The sequence below is a fragment of the Podarcis raffonei genome, chromosome 5 (assembly GCF_027172205.1).
Source record: "Podarcis raffonei isolate rPodRaf1 chromosome 5, rPodRaf1.pri, whole genome shotgun sequence".
Classification (NCBI taxonomy): Eukaryota; Metazoa; Chordata; class Lepidosauria; order Squamata; family Lacertidae; genus Podarcis; species Podarcis raffonei.
The window spans coordinates 35,895,655-35,917,457 of NC_070606.1; the positions used below are offsets into that span (position 1 = coordinate 35,895,655).

General features: G+C 40.4%; 1 protein-coding gene across 5 annotated transcripts in view; it reads right to left on the bottom strand.

The window, feature by feature from the left end:
* Positions 1 to 21,803, bottom strand: part of PRKG1 (protein kinase cGMP-dependent 1) — a 583,893-nt gene that overhangs the window by 307,652 nt on the left and 254,438 nt on the right. For all 5 annotated transcript variants that reach the window (XM_053388611.1, XM_053388609.1, XM_053388608.1 and 2 more), the window contains one exon: positions 15,620 to 15,733. In XM_053388611.1, coding sequence (XP_053244586.1) covers positions 15,620 to 15,733 — 114 coding nt within the window. The remainder of the gene's footprint in view (positions 1 to 15,619; positions 15,734 to 21,803) is intronic.

Consider the following 21,803-nt stretch of genomic DNA (forward strand, 5'->3'; position numbering starts at 1 on the left):
TACAGCTAAGTTGGCTCTGCTGGGTGCTGGCAGGGACATGAAGATGGCTAGATCCACACATCACACCAAACCCAACAGCAGCAGCATCTGAATTACACCAGCCCTGGTCCCAACAAGCATGCCTAAGAAGCAGGTCCACGATTATTCAGACAGTGGCATTAGTGAATATAGGAACGTGGGCCAAGTGCTCTGCCATCCAACACACAAACACACACACACACACACACACATACACACACACACACACACAGAGAGAGAGAGAGAGAGAGAGAGAGAGAGAGACTGTTACATGGAAGTAAGAAAGTTTTTTATATATAACAATTTTTATTAATATTTCAGTTTATATATCTCAAAATAAACATTTTACATAATACCATGTAGCAACTGACTTCCCTCCTTCCCCTTTCATGGTTCATTTTACTTACCTATTATTCCTGCCTATTTTACTATAGGCAATCTAATTGTTTCTCCATTTTACATCCTTCAAATATTTACCATACTGTTGAATTTATGTAAATGCTACCAGCATTTTCAATTGTACACAATTATTTTTCAAATATTCAGCAAAAATATTCTTCTTGCTCTCTTATTCTATAAATTAAGCCTGCTGCTTCCGTATCTTTTATTATATATTTTATTATATTAAGCTGCCAATCTTCCTCACTAGGGATCTTGCTCCCTTTCCATCTTTGGGCTAGTAAAATTCGAACCGCTATGGTTGCATACATAAATGTTTTTCCCCCCTGATAACTGGGAGCTTCAGACTGAACTATTCCTTTTTTTAAAAGCCTCGGGTTTTGGGGGGGAGTGTTGTTGTTTTTAACTCATTGTAAATCATTTCCCAATAGCCTTTAACTTTTTTACATGGCCACCACATGTGAAAAAATGGTTCCATTTCTCTGCATTTCGAACACAGATCTGATCCAACTTTATACATCTTGACCAACCTTCTCAGGGTTAAATAACATCTAGGCATCATTTTCATATAATTCTCTTTCAAAGTATAACGTGGTAAATGTCAAATCATTCTTCCAGAATTTATCCCAGAGGTTTAGGTCTATGTTATGCCCTATATCCACAACATAAGAAAGAAATCTTTATCCAGACAAGGAGTAACAATTCAGGAGTTCAGGCGCAGGGCTAAATTGATGAAGATGTCCCAACAAATTTCTCCATATTCTGTACATGTGTAGAGTGAATTTTGCAACAACAAAGGATGTATTTGGATGTAAGCTGCACTATGGTTTAAGCATTACAAGAATGAGCCAAGGCTCTTTTGCCCCCTATTCTCTAGTGCAGCTGCAAGGAGATTGGAAACTTGCATTTTAGATTGAATACAGTTTGCCATGCCATCTAAATCTAGGCAAAATGTGATTTGCCTTAACTATAGCTAGTGGAAGCAAGACACCTTCCAAGTTCAAACTATAGTGTACCATAGTTTGTTTTTACTAGCCACAGTTAAGATGAGCCAAAGTTTAAGATCTGGAAGAAACAGAAAACTAGTTATTCATAAACGTAAGTGGACAGTTTAAAATTCCTCACTGCAGCAGAACTAGAAGAGATAAAGGACCATACAAAGCCTGAGGGGAGCAAGGAGCCTAGACTCATTTTTTGTAATGCTAAACTATATTTTAATATTACACCCAAGACAGCCCACTGTTGGTTCACATGCTTATAATATCAGAAATCTGCACATAATCAGTATTTCTTCCAGTATTTATTTTACAGTTACTGAAATTATGGAAATACTCAATAATTTTAATGATCTGTTGCTTTTTCCCTGATATATTTTTCAGGTAATAGATATCAAAATATTCAGAAAATCAAATTAACTGTCAGGCACATTTTAGTGTTTCATAAATTCTTAATTTCAGAATGCTAATTAAAGAATGTTTCTTTCAAATATGCATTACACCAACTCAGAAGGTACACATTATGACAATGAGGAACTTATTGTTGGGAGCAAGGGAGAGGAGAATGAGTAAATCCCATTGCACAGAAACAACAGCACTTCAATCAGAAATGAACAACTTTAACTGGTAACTCCTAAAATGTCTGCCTATCATTGCATTGCCAGAAAACTGTGTGTAACCCGCAAGTATATGCTGTTGAGACTCATCACTTGAAAAACAGGGAGAAACCGTTGTCTTTCAAGGTGAACTGTAAGTCTTCACATAGCCCCTAGAAGACCCTGAATGAGCTAGGTATTTAAGTAATAGTCTAGCTTTAAGCACATGAGGTGTTCAAATGAATCCACTCAGTTTGACTTCAGTAGGAGGTCTCACTTGCTTAAAATAGGTACATAATCATAGACGTATACTTCAATTTTCTGTTCCCTAATGTCCCTGGAATACTGCAAATAGCTTTAATTGTATCCAAGACTTCCAATGAGCCTCACAAAGCACCTCAGGGCATAGTCTTTTTCCTCGTGCCATTAAATAGGATTGCAATTTCTTCATTTGATAAAACAGCTCAGGCAGCTCCAAAATATTAATTGTTCCTGTGATTCAGGGAGCCCTCACAAAGCAGGACTCACACACACACAGGCTCCACTCCTAAATAATGAAAAACCTGTATTGCAGAAGTAGTGATTTGAAACCCAGGTATTGATGATGATGATGATGATGATGACAGTATCTGACAGTGGGCTACTGTAACCTGATCTGTTGAAGTTTCAAAAGACTTTTTAAAATAGGGTTCCTTGAAGCTGAAAATTAATCTTATGGCCTTTCTTCCATATCTCTCTGGAGTCACAAAAGTGATCTGGGATGTATTGTAGCTTTTGAAGATCAGTTGATGAGACAAACACCAACTTCTCTGCTTCATACCTACATGCTTTAAGCTCTGAATCTGGCTAACATTGGACAGTTGCTTCTTCTGGTAGCTGATCTCCAGCTGGGTTTGATTTCTGTCCATGGTCTAACTTCTGTACTTTATAACCTGTGTGGTAGTACTTTGTAATTAACCGTAACAGTAATAAGAGAAGCTGGCGTTTCTTCAATAGACGTTCGGTTTGAGTTCCCCCATCTCACCACCAATGGTTTTCTCTAGCTTCTTCTTACTACTGCATCATAACCTTGTTAGGGGAAGAAATTAGTTCACTTTGCATTTTGATATGTACTTCCAGATATGGACTTCACAAACCAACATATGAACCACAGCACGCCTTTCATGCTAAATTCCATTGTGATGTAGTTCTCTGATCAAAGAATGCACACAAAAATGCATACAACAGTGAAAGGCTCATACAGAAAGTGTAGAAAAATGCTTTCTACTAGGGGAAAACTGATTGCAATAAGCCACGTTATGTAAAATTGCATTGAAAATGTGTATGTTGGGAGAAATCTGCATGAAAATGTGTATGAACTTTCACAGAGACTTAAAAAATAATTCTGACATAAGCCACCCAAGGCTCTCTTGAAAGAAAGAGCAGGATATTAAATAAATAAATAAGAATAATATGCAGGAATAAGGTTAACTGAACTTAAGAATTGGAAAATGAGAAACCAAAACTGATTTTCCCATTTCTAGTTAAGAATCTCTCACTGGTGCTCTTATAGCTAGATTCTTAAACTGATATATCAAGAAGCAAGGCCCATTGAATCCATGAATAAATATATTTAGGACTGATCTGTACAGGCCAGCTTTCTAGCCAGGGCTTTTTTTCAGGGGGAACTCACTGGAACTCAGTTCCAGCACCTCTCAGTAGGGTTCTGGAACATGTTCAGTGAGTTCCGGCACCTCTCAAGAGGGTGCCATTGCTATTGTCCGACCTGGTGGAATGCTCTGTCCTATGAGACTTGGGCCCTTCAGTATTTAACCTCCTTCCATCAGGCCTGTAAGACAGAGCTATTCCACCTGGCATTTAATTTGAATTCAGCCTGATCTTTTATTTCCCTTTTCTTCCCTTCCCCTCCCCTTTTATGAAGATTACCCGCTCTGAGACCCCACAGCTAATTCTCCCCTGGCCTCCTCACAGGCCCAAGTAGGACCAATTCAGCCAGCTAGCCCTAGGGATTATCTAATGCTTATTTCCTCTAAATGGATTTCTGAATTTTGAATTTTATTGTTATTCACGTTTTTATACTGTATTTTATGCTGTTTTTACAATTAAGTGTTTTAAATTTGGGTCCAGTTCTTGAACCGGGAAGGGCGGGGTATAAATAAAAAATTATTATTATTTATTATTCTGAGAGAAAAAGGGAGGTGTTCATGGTGAGTTCCAGCACCTCTTTTTCTAGAAAAATAGCACTGTTTCTAACTCAGCAATCCCACACACACACTCACCCACTCATACATACAGTGTAAACTGACCAGAAATTGCACATGTTCATCTAATTCAACGGAAGATAGAAATGCTAGTAATCTTCTCTTTTAAGAAGAACATTTCAGTCTCCTATAGGGACGCATTCATACCCTACACCAATTTCTCTGCACAGAACATGTAGTTTCATTACAACACTAAATAAGCTTGTTACCAGTACTGCAAAAATCTCAATGTCATCTTGACATACAAGCTGGCAAGTCAGGAATTACGATATGGTTGCACAACAAAATGCTGGGTTGGCTGAAACTGTGTCTGGGGGTAAGGGTAGGTAAATAACACTTCCTCCTCCCCCAGCCACTTGAAGAGTTCTACTGTAGTGCTGTATAAAGGGCTAACTGCCCAGCCCAAAGCTAAGCACATTGTACCTATGTACTACAGGGTGTGTGTGGTTAGAATAGGGGTCCCTATTCTATTCTTGTCTCTGAACCAGGCTTCCTCAAACTCGGCCCTCCAGATGTTTTTGGCCTATAACTCCCATGATACCTAGCTAGCATCCCAATCAGGGATGATGGGAATTGTAGTCTCAAAACATCTGGAGGTCCGAGTTTGAGGAAGCCTGCCCTGAACTCTTCCTGCAGTTGTATCTATAACTTCGAAAACAGACATGCAGGCCAATCCTGTTCATGTCTATTAAAATATACATTCTGTGGAGTAATGAGGCTGATAGGACAGTTCAATTTGTGTCCATGTGAACAGTTTCAAGTAATCAAGGTACACATACTACATAAACAGTATGATTTTTCTAGTCGGACAGACATCATTTTCCTCAGTCTATCAAGGGAATAAGGTATGTGTGCGTATGCTTCCTACTCCCTTCACATACTTCTGGTTTATCAAACCACATTCTGCTGTGACAATCAAAATGGAAAACTTTTTGGATTCATCTCTACAATCCAGAGTCACAAACCACTGTTTTATCCCAGTTTGCAATCCTGGTTTTTAGGACTTGATCAAACCATAGTTTTCCAGTTCAACAACAAACAGAGATTTGATAAACTAGTAAGCATGCTATTAAGACCATAAGAAGAGCAAAGGGGAAGGGTAGAAAACACATACACATAACTCATTCCTTATTCTCCAAACAATAGTTTGGAAGATTAGAGAACATTCCAGACACATTATGTTAACTCATATGAGTACATATCCAAGGATGAAGTGCAGTGATACCAGATATAACTGAAATTATAATTTACAAATATAAACCAGAAGTAATAAAAGTATCAATCCTGGTAGTCTTGGCTTTAGGTTCATCATGGATCAGTCAGCAGTCAGCCAAATCCCATTCTGTTCACTTTTATATTAAGCCTTACCAAATTTTATGAAAGTTGCTGCGATGTGCATTTCAGTATTACTGCAGCCTTGTCAAGTTCTGAATTTTTAAAAAGTTGGGAACTATGGGAAATGGATAATATGACCAAGTAAAAGAATATTATGAAAACAGCTTAATGGGAGAGACAGACCACACAGAAGACAAAGTTAGCAAGAAAACAACAGAAAATGCCCATAGGACCCAGATATAATAAAGTTAAGTGACAATATTCTCTGCATCAGGAAATAAAGCAGGAAGGCTGAACACTGAAAATGCTAGAGGCAAACAAATAATTCTAATAAGTGAGTACTAAGGAACAAGAAATGAGTCAAGAAGTAGAGGAGCAAGACAAATTAAAGATCCCAAATGCTTCCCAAGAGGCAAACAAAATCAAAGCTTCAATTTTGTTAAGCATAAACACACACAAAAGAACTAACCAGCAATGTAATCTAGCCAGTTTAACAAATAGCAAACCCTTGGGAATGTTTTTGTATTGGTTTGTATTTGTTTGTTTTTTTCATTTAAAGGCATTCAAAGAAATCCTTGCTAAAAACTGGGAACTCAAGCAGATAGCCAACTGGAGGTTGACTACATCTCTGGTAACTTAAAAAACAACAACAACACAAACAACACAAAAAACCTAGCATTGTCCTCTGCAAGTTTTAAATTTATTGCCTGCAGTTCTTGGTATTAGGACTCAAGTGTATGGAAAATAATTTTGTATGAACAAAACTAGCTTCCTTATCCGCCCTCAGTATCCGCAATTTATGTCAGAGCCAAGTCGCATGTAATGCATCCAGTAATCATTGTGCATTGTGTCTGAACGGGGAGGCTCCATTCCTAAGTATTTTGACTTATGTGCCTTAGGGATGCATCTTCTCCATGAATGCATCCTATTCTTATTTGAAAGAGCTATTAAGTGGTATCCTTCCCTGCCACAAAGAATCCCATAAGTTTATTATGCATTGCATAAAGCAGTGTGTCAGGGAACTGACATCAGAGACTAGCGGAGAGGGAAGTCGCTCCAAGGATGCAGGGGAGGGAACTAGCAAGAGGAGAGAGAGAGCTTCCGCTGGGGAAGGAAACTAAGGTGACACCAGGAAGAAAGGGGAGGCTGAGAGTACTTCGGAGGGAAGGCTCCGAGACTCTTCCAGTGAGATCAGTGGGGAGAGCGCAGGACCTCCGCTTGGCACGCCTACTCTGCGCAGAAGGCTTCCGCGCAGAGAAGCTAGGCGGAGACTGGCGGTCAAGGAATTTTTATGTTGGAAGAAGTTCAGGAAACGCCCACTGACGGATTCTGCCAGTGATTGAGACAGTCGCGTTGTAAGGGGCTGTCAAACTAGGGAAAGGTTTAGCTATACAACCCGTTTGGAGCAGTTTGGAGTTTTACGCACAAGCAACCCCAATTCCCACTACACAGTGGTTCCCAATCAGCCATGTGGAACCCCTGTTTTTCAAAAGCCAAACCATGGGAATGTCAGTATCTTTGTGGTAGTTTGTGATATGTGAATGGTGCCACCACACCCTCCAACATGTTCCAGTGCAAAACCAGGGTGCACATCTTCTGGGTTGCGCTCCTGCACGAGTCGCACTCATTTTGGGTGGACCATGCTCTCACCCATTTGTATTATTGATTGGCACATAGTTTGAGTGCTTGAGTGCTCACTCTTCACTCCATTCATACTAAAGGTATGTGATACACACGAACACACTTCTCCTGGGTCATTTGTCCTCTGTGAAGTTGTTGGCAGGAGTATTTAGGGGCTTTTGAAAAACAGTCAATATTTAAAAACCTTTGGTGGGAAGGGTTGCATTACCTTAACATGAGTCAGCTGTGGGTTTTTCTTAATTCTTATTTTTCTTTCTTCTATGGGGAAAAAGTCTTGCTGATGCTTCATGTGGGTGTTCTGAGCAGCCAAGTAGCATTCCTGAGGACAGAATGCCCCTTGAAATGATGCACCGTACCCAAGGGCATTCTTGAAACAGCAGCAAGACTTTTTCCTTATCAAAAGGAGACGATAATAAAGGGAAAACCCATGATTACTTCTCCATGGAAGAAGGTAACCACCACCACCACCCCCGCCTTGAAAGGTTTAAGAATTCCCACCATCACCCTGAAGATGAATCAATCTTCAGGAATGCCTTCACCCCTACAGAATGCTGAGAAAAGCTAACAATTAATAATTTTATAAGCCTCTGTCACTATAATGATGTTTTGAAGTAGTGATTCATGGCCCGTAAGTGGATTGTTTGAAACCTGATGTGAATTGCAGCAACGGCACTACTTCCATTTTTGTTTGTTAATGTTTTAATAAAACAAAAACAAAGAAAAAATAAGAAATAGAATGTCCCAGTCCATACAAAATGACATTTGCTTAATAAACCATAGTTTGTTAAGCCACAAATGATTGGGTACAATGCCTGAGCACTTGAGCACCCTTGTAGGCACATTTCCCCCCTTAGATGAGACCAAGAAGCATGTGGGGCAGAGTTCATATGTTTTCTGTTGCTACTTTCCTGGGAATATTGGAAGTGGCTCACTCTCAGCAAATAAACTGCTCAAGTCTGGGAGATTAGCTACATGCCTTGAAAATTTCTACCTGGATATTATCACTGAAGTACACTGCAAACACGCACACACAAAAACAGAAGGTCAAAGCCAACAGTGATTTACTGAAGGATAGATATTAGTGCTTTCCAGAATTCCCAGTGCAGTTTGAAAGCACACATTCTTCTTCAGGGGAAATGTTACGTGCTTTATGCTTGTCGTAGGGTGGAAGCTGCTTCTACATTTTTCAGGTTTTTATTACCTAAAAAGAGAATGTCCGAATACCAAAAGCATACAAGAAAGGAGAAAAAGTATATTGTGTCAAATCTTCCCCCTTACCCAGAACTTAGCTGACTTTGGAATAGGAAAAATGCTGATAAAATATTTTTACAAGCTTAAAGTCCAGAAATGGAAATATGGTTTTGATTTTCCCAAGGAGGAATGGCTAACACTTTTCAAAGCATGGGAAAAGAGATAAAGCTGCAACCAATTATGTTCATATAATCTTGAATCTGCACTCAGAACGCAACCGTCGTTGTTTGTTACAATGTAAAGTGTCTGAACCCACATTATTCTGTACAGTTTTGCCATATTTGCTGTATTTGTCTACAACTAGAGAAGCTCCAGGTCCCAAAAGATCCCTAGGCAAAAATTAAGATTTAAAAACCATTGTTTTGCTCTTCTGCTTGCTTCTACACATCTAAACTATAGCATGTAGCCACTTTAGAGCAATCCAAATATAAATCTGGTCTCCTTTCTGTTGTTCAATAACAACGCCCCGTTAAGACTCAAAACATTTTTTGCTTATCGATGCTGTGCTTATTTGTCTTCTCCTTGACATTTTCTATCTAATTTTTAAAATGCAATCTTTTCACCTGTTTAATTCCTCTGAGTCTCCATGCTTTGCAGCACTCTGATTTGAAAACCAGGCAGAAGTTAATGAAAAGTATACGTTGTGTTTGCCAGTTCATCTAATTCTCATTAAAGTTCTGAATTCTTTTGGAATGTTACGCAGTTGCAGAGAGATAATGTTGTAAGACTAAGCTCTTGGACAATGTCACAAAGTGGTGAACTGACATCATGCTTGAAGAGGTAACCAAGCTCAACATCTCTAAGAGCAGGCATAGGCAAACTCCAGCCCTCCAGATGTTTTGAGACTACAACTCCCATCATCCCTGACCACTGGTCCTGTTAGCTAGGGATGATGGGAATTGTAGTTCCAAAACATCTGGAGGGCCGGAGTTTGCCTATGCCTGTCTAAGAGGCTTGTGTTGAACCACTGCCACATACTTATGGTTCTCCTTTACATAATTCACTGTTATCTTTTTGTAGGACCCCTATTCTTTACTGCACTTTACTGTTAGCTCTGGTTCTTGTTGTTTTTTGCTTATTGGCTTTTAATTATTATTATTATTAATAATAATACTACTAATAATAATACCCCACCCATCTGGCTGGGTTTCCCCAGCCACTCTGGGCAGCTTCCAGCAGAATATTAAAATACAATGATTCATCAGATATTAAAAGCTTCCCTAAACAGGGCTGCCTTCAGATGTCTTCTAAAAGTCCGATAGTTGTTTATTTCTTTGACATCTGATGGGAGGGCGTTCCACAGGGTGGGCGCCACTACCGAGAAGGCCCTCTCCTCTGCCTGGTTCCCTGTAACTTCGCTTCTCGCAGTGAAGGAACCGCCAGAAGGCCCTCGGCGCTGGATCTCAGTGTCCTTAAAAGCTCAAAGTTACTTAAAAGCTCAAAACGTTTCAAGTAACAACATTTCCGTTTGCAATGCATTATACACACACAGTGTGCAGTGGATATCTTACATTCGTGTGCAGTGATCACGGCATTACACAGCTCTGAGAGACTGAAATCATCGTCTTATTCACAGAGGAGCTATTGTAAGACCAAATGGCCATATCACTCTTCCAGAGGGCATCAGCTGTCCTAATGAGTTCCAACTGTGATATCGAGTCTAAGATTACGTATTCACTAAAAACTGCTCCGGAGGGAAGAATAAGACTTTTAGATATAGCATGACTGGAACAATGAAAAGGCCTTATCTACCGCATGCCCTATCACAGCTCAAACCTACATGATAAATGCAGCAGGAACTTGTCCTGCATTTGTATCTGATTCTTTGCTGTTCAGCAGATCAGAAGTGAACCTCATGTATACACAGCTGACTAGCTGGAGGGGAAAGCTGTCTCAAGGTTTTATAAGGATGTTTCCACTGTGCTTTCCACTATGATAAATGACAATGATAAATTACGTCCCACCCACCCACATTACCCTTATTTTTTATTTATTTTTTAAAGATCTATGCAATTACCGGTATATATTCCCACTATGCTGACTGACTTCAGGTTACGTTTTCACCACTGACAATACTAAAAGAAAAGTGTGTCTGTCTATATTTTCTCTGAAAAATATATTTGCTTATTTACTATACAGATATATAGCCCATGCATACTTACTATCCCAGGTGGTTTATGATAATTAAAATCACAACCGTAAAATACAGCAAGAGTAACATTCAAGGCTACAAACCCAGCCTGCTTTATGCAGGCAGTGGTAAAAACACCTCAAGAAACCCTCACTGGATTCAGAAAATCTAACTAATTACTGGCCAGTTGCCAGTCTCACCATCTTAGGCAATGTTCTTGAATGGGTAATTGCAGATGAGATCTATGTGCTCTTGGAAGAAACTGATTCTCTAGATCCATTGCATTTGGTTTTGTATAATTTTCCCTGGATCCCCAGCAGTAAATGTTGAAATCTTACCGGGAAACAAGAGACAATTATTCTCACCTCCCCACCAGTCACATTTTAGTTTCCAAATAGACATGACATACCGTATTTTTCACCCTATAGGACGCACTGGCCCATATGACGCACCTAATTTAGGGGGGGGGAAATAAAGGGGGGGAAATTTATTTTTCCCCCCCAGGTGCGGGGCTGGGGCGGGGGAAGCCTGAGCTTCCCCCGACCCCAGCCCCCAGAACATGCAGCTCTCCGCAAGCCGTGGGAGCCCAGCGCCAGGCTCCCACGGCTGAAGCTAAGCCTGGGCGCGTTGCGCCTCCCCGCTGTCCCCGAGCTTGCGGGGCTGGCGGCAGGGAGAAGAAGGCTTCTCCCTGCTGCCAGCCTCCAAAGGACGTCGGGAGACAGTGGGATGGCGCGCTGCGCCTCCCCGCTGTCCCCTGAGCTGGCGGGGCTGGCGGGGGGGAGAGGCAGGCTTCTCCCCGCTGCCAGCCTCCAAAGGATGTTGGGAGACAGCGGGATGGTGCGCTGCGCCTTCCCGCTGTCCCCCGAGCTTGCGGGGCTGGCGGGGGGGAGAGGCAGGCTTCTCCCCGCTGCCAGCCTCCAAAGGACGTCGGGAGACAGCGGGATGGCGGCATTCCGCCTCCCCGCTGTCCCCCCAGCTTGTGGGGCTGGCGGTGGGGCTCTCCTGAAGCCTGGAGAGCGAGAGGGGTCAGTGCGCACCGACCCCTCTCGCTCTCCAGGCTTCAGCGAAAGCCTGCATTCGCCCCATAGGACGCACTCACATTTCCCCTTCATTTTTGGAGGGGAAAAAGTGCGTCCTATAGGGCGAAAAATATGGTAGGTTTCTAATTATCAGGATACGTTGATCTCTTGACTTTCTCTAGAATGGTGAAAAATGAGTATAACACTGCAGTCGTGCTACTTTATTAGCACCACAGCTAATGGTGACATTTATAATTTAATTGTTTACTATCCTGGCACTGTAGAATGCGCAATCGTTTGAATAATTATTCGGAACCATTTCAATCACAGGCAAAAAATTAGCAGTTAATCATCTGCCCTGATTTCTGCTTTCTCTTCCATACATCATCAATATCTGTGATATTTCCTTAATAGTCTTGCGTTGTTTAACTTGTTTTTTGCTGCTCTCTTTTTGAGTGGCTGGAGCAGGAAGAGTTATTTGTTATTTTTGAAAAGTTCAAAGAAGCTGAAAGAAGACTGCTCTTTCACTAAACCTCTGCAGGCAGTTTTGGTTAATTCAGGTGGATAATGTGGTTAGTTCTATACCTCTCAGATGACTGGGGTGCAGCTGTAATCATCTGAAGTTGCCCTGAACCTCCTTCCTTGCTAAGGTTGCTATTGCCACTATTGCTCACTATAAATAGTTAAAACAAAAACAAAACAATAATAGTGATGTTCAGGTGTAAGTGCTGATTATTATATGCCTAAAACTGCACCTCACACACATGAAGAAGAAGTATCAACAGGCTATTGGAACTCTAAGGTTTGTAGAAGTAAGAAAACAATTTTTTTGGGTGGGGCCTAAGTAGACCCTTCACCCCTAAATCAGTCCAACAAGAACTGAAAATGCTCGGCAGCCACAGAAAGAAAAATGTTTAATTATTTTTATTTATTTTTTCAAACCTCTGAAAATGAAGAGGAATGTAATGTCGTGCCCTATAACAGGAGCACACTATGCTGCAACATTTTGTTGTAGGTTCCACTTGTAGTGCAACTTCAAATGACTAACTAGTTTGGGGGTCAATATGATTTAATGAGATAAATAGATAATTCTGTAAGATACTTATAATAACCAATTTGTATGTCTTTTACTGGATCTGACAGCTTGAGCCAGGGCTTTTTTTCAGTTAGAATACCCATCTGTTAACAAGAAAAAAGATTAATATCTTATTTTTGAAAGATCAGAGAATTGCTTTTTATCAATAATACTTTATGTGCTGTCTCCTTTATTCTGAATTTGAATCAGTGACCCATCACTTAATATGAACAAATGGAGGTATCAAGTGTAAAAACTAGCACAAAAGGAAACTGTTGAGCCCCACAAGCAGCACTCTTTATTTTATTCAGAGAGAAGGCTGGTGTGTGTGTGTGTGTGTGTGTGTGTGTGTGTGTTTGCATACTGATTATTTGGGAAGGGGGGAAAAAAACTAATGCAAGAGCAAGTGTTATCACGTGCCAGTGACTGACTTGAATGGGAAGGCATGCAAACACAGCAGAGACACACAGGTAGCAATACTGTAAAGATATTTACACACATTTACAGATGCAGTGTATGAGCATGCAAGACATGGTTTTAAACATCAATATCATGTGCTTTTTGAAAAGCAGGATGCAAAACGTAAGAATTTTTTTCAGGTGCAGTGACCTTTCAAAGTCCAACTGAGTACCTCTCGGGCAAAAATATATATATGGATTGCTCCACTTCCAAATGTCATTACCCTATTGTAATACTACACTGCAGTACCACTGCCATTGGGCAATACATGAGATGCACTGCATTTAAGGCCTCCTTGTTTGCTGTACAACAAGCCTGATTGCCATTGACATGTTTAATCTATGCAACCTTCAAGACTCAAGTCATGCAATTTGCATGTACTGGGCCATTAAAGAACAACTGATCGTGCAGATGCTGTCCTCCCCACCCCCCACCCCCGGCAAGCTGTGTGTTAGTTAGAAGAAGAAATAGCAGAGTTGGGTGGTGGAGGTTATGGGTGGTGTTATGTCACACAGGAAAAAATGTGTCCAGGTCGGGGAGCGGGGGGAGCAGACAGATGGGGAAGAGTTGTTTGGAGCAAGGGTTCTTGGGAAGAAGGGCGGAGCCAGCACTCCAGGCACAGGCCATGCAGGGCAGAGATGTCTGGGAATCCAATACTGGGCTGCTGTGAAGGACAGGATCCTCCTGAGATGTGAATGCTGTGAAATCTCTTTTGAAAGCTTCCAGTGTACATATGTGTAAATAAATCATATTTCAAAGATGCTGCAGACTCCGCCACACCTCATTTTCCCCAAAGGAACACCCTGGTTGAGTGCCAATACCCCTTGGTATGGTATCTTGTACACTGCTCAGCAGAGGTTGGGGTGGCCAGTAACAATATTTTACTGGCACTTGAGAAAGCTTACAAAAAACTATTTACAAAAAGACAAAACAAAAACAAAGCATACTTAAATTATCACAGAAGACCCAGCTAGATCCCAAAATCCCTTGCAAGCAGACTGACACCTCACTTCTTTAGGAAGACTAAAAATGAGGAGCACTGATGAATTTCTTCCGGTACCAAAGCTACAGAGCCAGAACTGTAAAGGTCCGGCTCTTTGCAGAACTTTAAAGTTACTCTGGAAGGAGAGAAAAAGGTTTTAACATGCAACAGTTAAAGAGAAATGGTTCTGCCAGAAATGAATTTTTTTTTGAGTATTTCAGGTTGCATTTTTGAAGCTGAATGCTTAACATTATCATTGTTTCCATACGGTTGCCATTCCTTCTTACCAGCTGCATATTCAGAGTTGCAACAAATAAGCCAAGTTGTCTTTAGACAGAATAGACAGATGTTCCAGCCAGTTTCAGAGGCAATAGCAATAATGTAAATGTGTTAGTCAATAATGTTTCTTAAATAAGCTCTCTGCACTTCAAGGAATTGCATGTGTTTATCTAGAACTAGCAGAAACGCCTCCAAATGCTAACTGGTGACCTCCCTGTCAGAGCGAAGGAATATCAAGCTAATTACAATTATGACTGCCATTCAGTTATTTATGCATTAATGAGCGAGTGAAATTACAATGAAGTGACTTGTTAGCATTCCAAGTGGCATTGTGCACAAAGTCATTGCCTACAGAAGATGCATAATTGCCATCAGCTGAAACATCCTTGGGGTGGAGGTGGGGAGGGATGAAACAAGTACAAAATTACTAACAAATATACTGCCAATTTCTCTTCAGAATTTCTCATTTCAGGATGACAATAGTTCTGGCCTCACCACCACTCCAGTTTAATGAGGAAAGAGAGTTGCTGTTAAATATCAGACACAAAACAACATCTTGGGAAGGAGGTGGATGAGAAGGGAGATGCTGTGAGGAATAATAGGTGTAACAGCACTGGCTGGCTATACACATTAACAGTTTCTAGCCTGTTTGCCCTAAGTATGTGCAAAAAGAAGGGCATGCGAACAATGAAAAAATAAGTGAGACTCTATATCTTTATCACAGCAACACTTCTATTCTCCACCAGCTCCTTTAGCTCATCTACTAGAGTCATCTAAGTTTTTTAAAATGCATTTTTTTCCTAATTTGAATAGGAAATGTAACAGTTTCAATTGCAGAAGCTTTTGAGAACTGAAGGAGGGAGGGTGCAGAATCTATTGACTGAACTTCCGAAACACAGATTCTGCAAACTGTCATATATCTAAACCACTTACTGTAAAACACAGTTGTTGACATATGAAACATGAATTTCTATAGCATGCCATGATACACTCACTCTTCAAAGACTACCTTGGAAAGAACAAACGTTTCTCAAAAATGTGTAGACCTAGAGCATTTTTGTTTCTTTTTACAGATACGAGCGCTTCACAAAACTGCTAACTGACCGAAATGCGTCTGGACTGAATATCAGTATATGTCAACATTATGACTTTAGGATTAAACTCCAAAATATCCTTACTTTTGACGGTGGCTGTCCGGGTACAGTTGTAAAGGATAGCGAGTTCCCCAAATACCTTGCCAGGTCCCATGGTGCACAGTTTCACACCTTCCTTTGTCACTTCAACCTTTCCATCTGTGAACAAAGAACAGTTCCACATCACAAACTTTTTATATCATTTAGAATTTGTCCTGCATAGCATTTCATGAGCATGAACTGCTGTAACAAGAGTGGGGAATTTGTGGCCCTTCAGATGGTGCTTCCATCATTCCTGACTATTGACCATGCTGGCTGGGGGTGATGGGAGTTGGAGTCCAACAACATCTATATGATCACAGCTTCCCCATCCCTGCCCTCTCACATTGCATAGATGGTGAAGAAATCAATGCTTTACAGTGTAAGTATGCTTTGTTTTCCATTTGTTTAATCTTTCAATCTGTAGTTGAGAGAGGCACTTGCACATACATATACATTCTACATATCCAGAAATGAGCCTCAAATGATATAAAACCAAAAGCGGATAAGCTTTGAAGATTGGGTAACTGTGCATTAAACAACAAGCAAACCTAGACACTAATTCTTAAAGTTGCAAAATTCTTAGGGAGACGAATGGTAACAGTTCAGGGAGAAAGGGAGCCAAACAAGGCTGATATCTCAGCCTAGCTGATTGAGTGACCCTGTAATCCCAACTCTCCCTCTGCTGTTCCAATGGTGAATGGCAGCCGAAAAGTGACCATTGAGGGAGTGGAGTCAAGTGCAGCTAGACTGAGCAGAACCAGCCTAGCTGTCCCTTTTTCTACTGTTTCTTAAGAGCAGGCTTTCCACCAGGCTGCAGCAGAGCCTGCAGCACTTTCTCAGCAGAGTCCGTGGAATGGGCCCTAGTTCCCACCCCCACCCCCTAAATAAACATATTCCTTGGCTGCCAAAGATGTAGACTCATAGTGTAAGAATCTGGATACATCATTTGGGAATTACTTTTTACTAATTCCAGGGACTGTAGTAAATAAAACAGACATTGAAAAAGTCTAGCCTCCCACTTTTTTTCTGAACTTGAAAAGATTGGACACTGACGTCTTCCCAGAAAGCACAAAACTCACATATTTTTTAGTTAAATGTCATGATACTCTGTTCAGCAAGCCCTCTTCTTATAAAGCAATCTAAGCAACTAGTTTTGGTCATTTTAAAAGGGGGGAAATCCTAATCCTTGTGAACATTCATCCATGAAGAAAGAAGCTGTTCTCAAAAGAAATTATTTTGACCCATTTCCATTGCATAATTGGCATTTTACATTGTATTTGCATTCAAAACAATTAAAATAATTTTATCATGTCATTAAATTAAAGTAATTTTATCATGTCTAAAATGAGGCATTTCATATCTAGAGGAAGAAAGAAGCCATGGCCAATCTGTCTACTTCAAAGTGGCAAGATACACCAATGTATTTGTATGCCTTAGGTTTGACTACCAGAAATGCAAGTTCCTTAGAGCCCACTTAATCTGGAGTTGCCCAATCACCACTCCTTTCTGAGCAAAAATATTTTTTTGAGTAAATATGTTCTGCAGTTCTTCATAATTGAGGGAATTAATGTTACATCTGTGTCGACTTCAAAGACCTGTGACCTCCCAACCAACCAGCAAGTCTGGTTTCAGACACTTACTAAATATATAATTATCCACCACTGCAAGAGCAAATCTATACCAATCACAAGAAATTGGTGGCAGATATATTGCAACAGGCAGCCATGGAACATTTCCATCTTTACAAAACTGAGTAACCCAGGTAAATTCAAATACACTGGGAGATCATTTCTGAAGCTATATATATTTTAGACAGTCTCCAGACTGCACTTACAGAAACACTGTGTACACAAGGAAACACTTGAGTACATGCAGGACCAAAAGGGTTCTTAGGTGAAGCATCAATGTGCTTAATGGCAGCCACATGTTCAAAGGTCTTTCCACAAAATGCAAGGTAAAGATGCCCCTTATCAAGCACTGAATAGCACCAGCCATTGCTTGCTGGAGAATTCATGTGTGCAACCTCTGTCTTATGAATTTCCCAACCTCTATGTCTTACCAATATTATATAGCCTATATACCCCTATTTGGGCAGGGATAGCCTAACCTCTGTTGATCTCTAGGTTAGATTACTGCAATGCATTATACATGGGGTTGCCTTTGAAGATGGTTAGGAAACTGAAGCTGGTGTATAACTTGGTGCTCAGGTTCCACACCAGGGCAAGATTGTCTGAGCACATAACACAAATCCTGGCTCAGCTGCTAGGCTACAAATTAGCTTTCAGGCCCAATTCAAAGTGCTGGACCTTGTGCATCTCAGGATCCCAATACTTCAAAGACCACCTCTCCTCATATTAACTGACCCAGAACATCCAGTCATCATCTTAGGCCCTTCTCTGTGTGCCTCCCTCCATGGAAGGGTCCAGAGGCTGGCAACATGAGAACGGACCTTTTCAATGGTGGCTCCCTGTTTGTGGAATGCCCTCCTCAGGTAGACTCACCTGTCACCATCATTGCATATATTTCGGTACTAGGCAAAAACGTTTCTTTTCTGCCAGGCCTTTGGCTTTTGATTATATGTAGCTTCCTTGAGTGGATGGGATTTTTTTAAATTTTAAATCCTGCCTTTTAAAAATATGAACACCATATATATATATATATATATATATATATATATATATATATATATAGTTTACATTGTAACGTATGTGTTTAGTGTTGTAAGTCACTTTGCACTTTTGTAAGCAGTATAGCAGCTGTCTCCCCGCCCTGCATAGATTCACTAGGCAGTGTACATTCAAACTATATGGGCACACTAAGTCTATGCACAATTTGTCTGCCCATAGTAATTGTTCCTGTAGTGAGAGCCTGTCGCTTGAAGGCAGGGCTTACTGCTTGCACACACATACACATGCTTCATGTAAAGAATGTCTGAAGACCTCTGTAGGAAACTGATCAACTTTTTGATGATTAGATATGCATATTTCTACAGTTAACAGTAATTTGAAAGCACTCCAGTTACAATAGTTAGTACCCTGATCTCTTTAAAAATATGCCTGAGGGTAAAATAATCCTGCAATATTTTTTTTATAAAAATATATATCAAAATCCTTGTTAGCTCATTTATTATATACTATTCTGCAAGTTCCAAAAATATGTTGTACCAGTCAGGAGTCAAGCAATCAGAACAGAACTGCCATAGGGCATTTTCTGCCATTGTAGAGCTGGGGGGGGTGTAGATTTTCATTGCCTGCATCCTTACATTAGGCTTTCCAGATAAACAACAGAATTTTGCATAATTAAGGTCCCTTGTTTAAAACTGCCAGAAGCTTGGAACAAATGAATATAATCATTAACTCACTAAGTCAGGAGACTGCACAAATAATGTTGGACATCACAGGCCCCAACAGCACTCAGAGAAAGAAGAACAAATGAAAATAGCAATACAGTCACAAACTACCAGTAATGAACATTTTCATTAGGGAAGATAGTATGTAGACTATTATTTCAGGATCCAGGTCCCAGGGAGAGCTGCTGCAGCTGCTGCATTTTGACTACTGAGAAATGCTGATGTTTCTGGCTTGGCAAAATAGCCAAAGAATTTCAAGGAAGGCAAATTACTTCAGTAAGGGATGGTGAATTTTATCAAAGTATATGAAAGTATATGAACACCGCTACCTCCCCAAGAACTAAACAGCCAATGGAGTTAATCATGCGGTTTGCCCTCAAGTGGATGATTTTTCTTTGCAAAATTCACAAGGAGGCATATTTGTATCAAGTTGGGTATTTTGAAGGGCCTGCAAATATACTGGAAAGTGACATCTCTGTTCCACTCTATTTGGTGAAGTCTGCTTGCTCAATCCAAATACAAACTCTGATCCTCAAAAACCCTAACTCAATATGGAGGCAAAATCGCACATTCTCTTGTCCTCCACAGTGAAAGCGAAAATAAACTAAGGGCTGCTTTTTTCGGTTACGGTGTGAACATTTGGTACTTTTAGTACATTCAGTTCAACCAATTAAAAATTAAATAACATCCTTAGCCGAATTGCACTTGCGTTTCTCTCATAAATTGGTATATAAACTAAACAGCCCTATCACATTCTCATTTATTGTAAGGATATTTTCCCCCTTCCAATAATTAAATGGCCATTTTCTCCTTCTTGCAAGCAGGGAGAAGGAAAAACAGATTAACAGACTCCGAGAATGTCAATCTTATAATGGCCAATAATCTAATGGTTTATTACTAACTTCCAGTTTTGCCGTTTAGGGTTAATATAGTTTTATGAAATTGAAACACTTATTGAGATCATTTTGATTCAAAAGCACCTTTATCAATATATAGCATCTTTATTCTGGTTGGATTAGCAAAATAATTCTACTAATGTTGCTGCTATAATACAGGCCTGTACAGCTTGTAACCCACAAAATTAGATGCAGTCTATGAGCTATGTATTGCTTCCTCACTGATAATGACAATTCCCCACTCTTCACCCAGGTTTTTTTTTGGGGGGGGAGCACTTCCCTACATGCACTGATATTGGTTGAAACCTTGCTCTGAAGCCCAGACCAACAACTACATCAGACATGAACTTTTCAGTGATGACACTAGCACTGTGGATCTGTCTTCTGGAGAAGGTTATCACTCTCAACTGTTTTTTAACTTTTCAGAAACTAACTCTGCACTGGTGTTGCTCTGAGTATCACACCCGAAGTCCTGTCAGTCAAAATGGAAAAAATTGGGGGAAGGGCTTTTTTCTGTGCCAACAACTCCCTGTTTGTAGGGGGGTTGCGTTCCAGGTTCTCAAAGACAGAATTTTATGTCCTATAATGTGCTTACTCACACACATACAGAAATATAGATAGAAACCCTACTTCCTCTTCTCACCAACCTATTAGCTGCAGCAGCATAAAGTCTCCTCAGTTTAGTGACAGCTATTTTTCTTTTAGGAAGAAGCTCCACCCTGGAAAGAGTCTTGATTTGACACTGAGCATGCCTTGCAAAAACATTGTCTGAAATATAGAGATAGCAATAATCTAAGTTGATTCAAATCATCATAAGTAGGAAACATCTTATCTCCCATATGTGCAGATGATACTTCCACATTTAAGTCTTTCTACATGTCCAAAGCTCACAAATCAGGGACTAGGCTTCTTTCACCATGTTTTTCCTGCATAGTCTGCCAACATTCCTGATAGACCTATTTAGTTCCTTTTCCAGAAATTTACTTGTACAAAAGAGATGGGACCTCACACACCCATTCCATCAGGGCCCCTGGCAAAATAGCAACTCTTGGGTCACCTTTATGCAATACATTTTTGGGGGAGGAATGAGGGAGCGATACTCAGATAGCAATAAAGGTGCCATAGGCAGCAGCACAGCATGGATGCCATGGGCATAAAAAGGGGTGTTGTTGCTTCATACCTGTGAGTACTGTCACAAAAGGCCCACTCTTTACGCATTTTTTGCTGACATTTCTTCCACTTTTATTTTACCATTGTGTTCATTTTTTATTGCCTCTCACATCATTAATATTTAGGCAGCAATCCAGAAGCCCTCTGATGTTTCAATACCGTTCCATACATGGCATGTTAAGGAGGAATGAGTTCACCTATGAAAACTAAATGACGCACACAACTTGAGACTGAGTCCTGAGACTTTTAAGAGGTAACAATTTCAGATTTTTCAGCCCCCAAAGCCATATTACTGAAGGTACGCAAAGCTGAAATCTAATCTTAAGAAGTCTAGAGGGGGAAAGGATTTAAAATATATAAAGGAAATAGGAGAGCTGAGCCTCAAAATCTGCAGGCAGAAGCCTGGGGGCGCATAACAGAATTGGCAGCTATCTGGGAATACATACAAACACACAGTTAAAGTTGTCTTGCTGTTGAAAAATTCTACTGCAAAGCTTAGATGAGAGGAATGCACTAAAGAGAGAGGTGAAGAAAAGTATTTGGGGGACACCAAATGCCCGTTGAAGAGAGATGCTCTTCAGTAATTAGTAGACGGAAGAACTTGATATCACAATAATCTGCCTTATGATTTATTTATATTTTACTAAACGAGTGCAGAAAGAAGAAACGCCATAGTGCATCTGCAGCAGTACAACCGCACGCTTTCATCTGCTCCAGCTGCAACAAAACATGTCTCTCCTGTATCGGTCTCTACAGCCACAGCAGGCAGTAT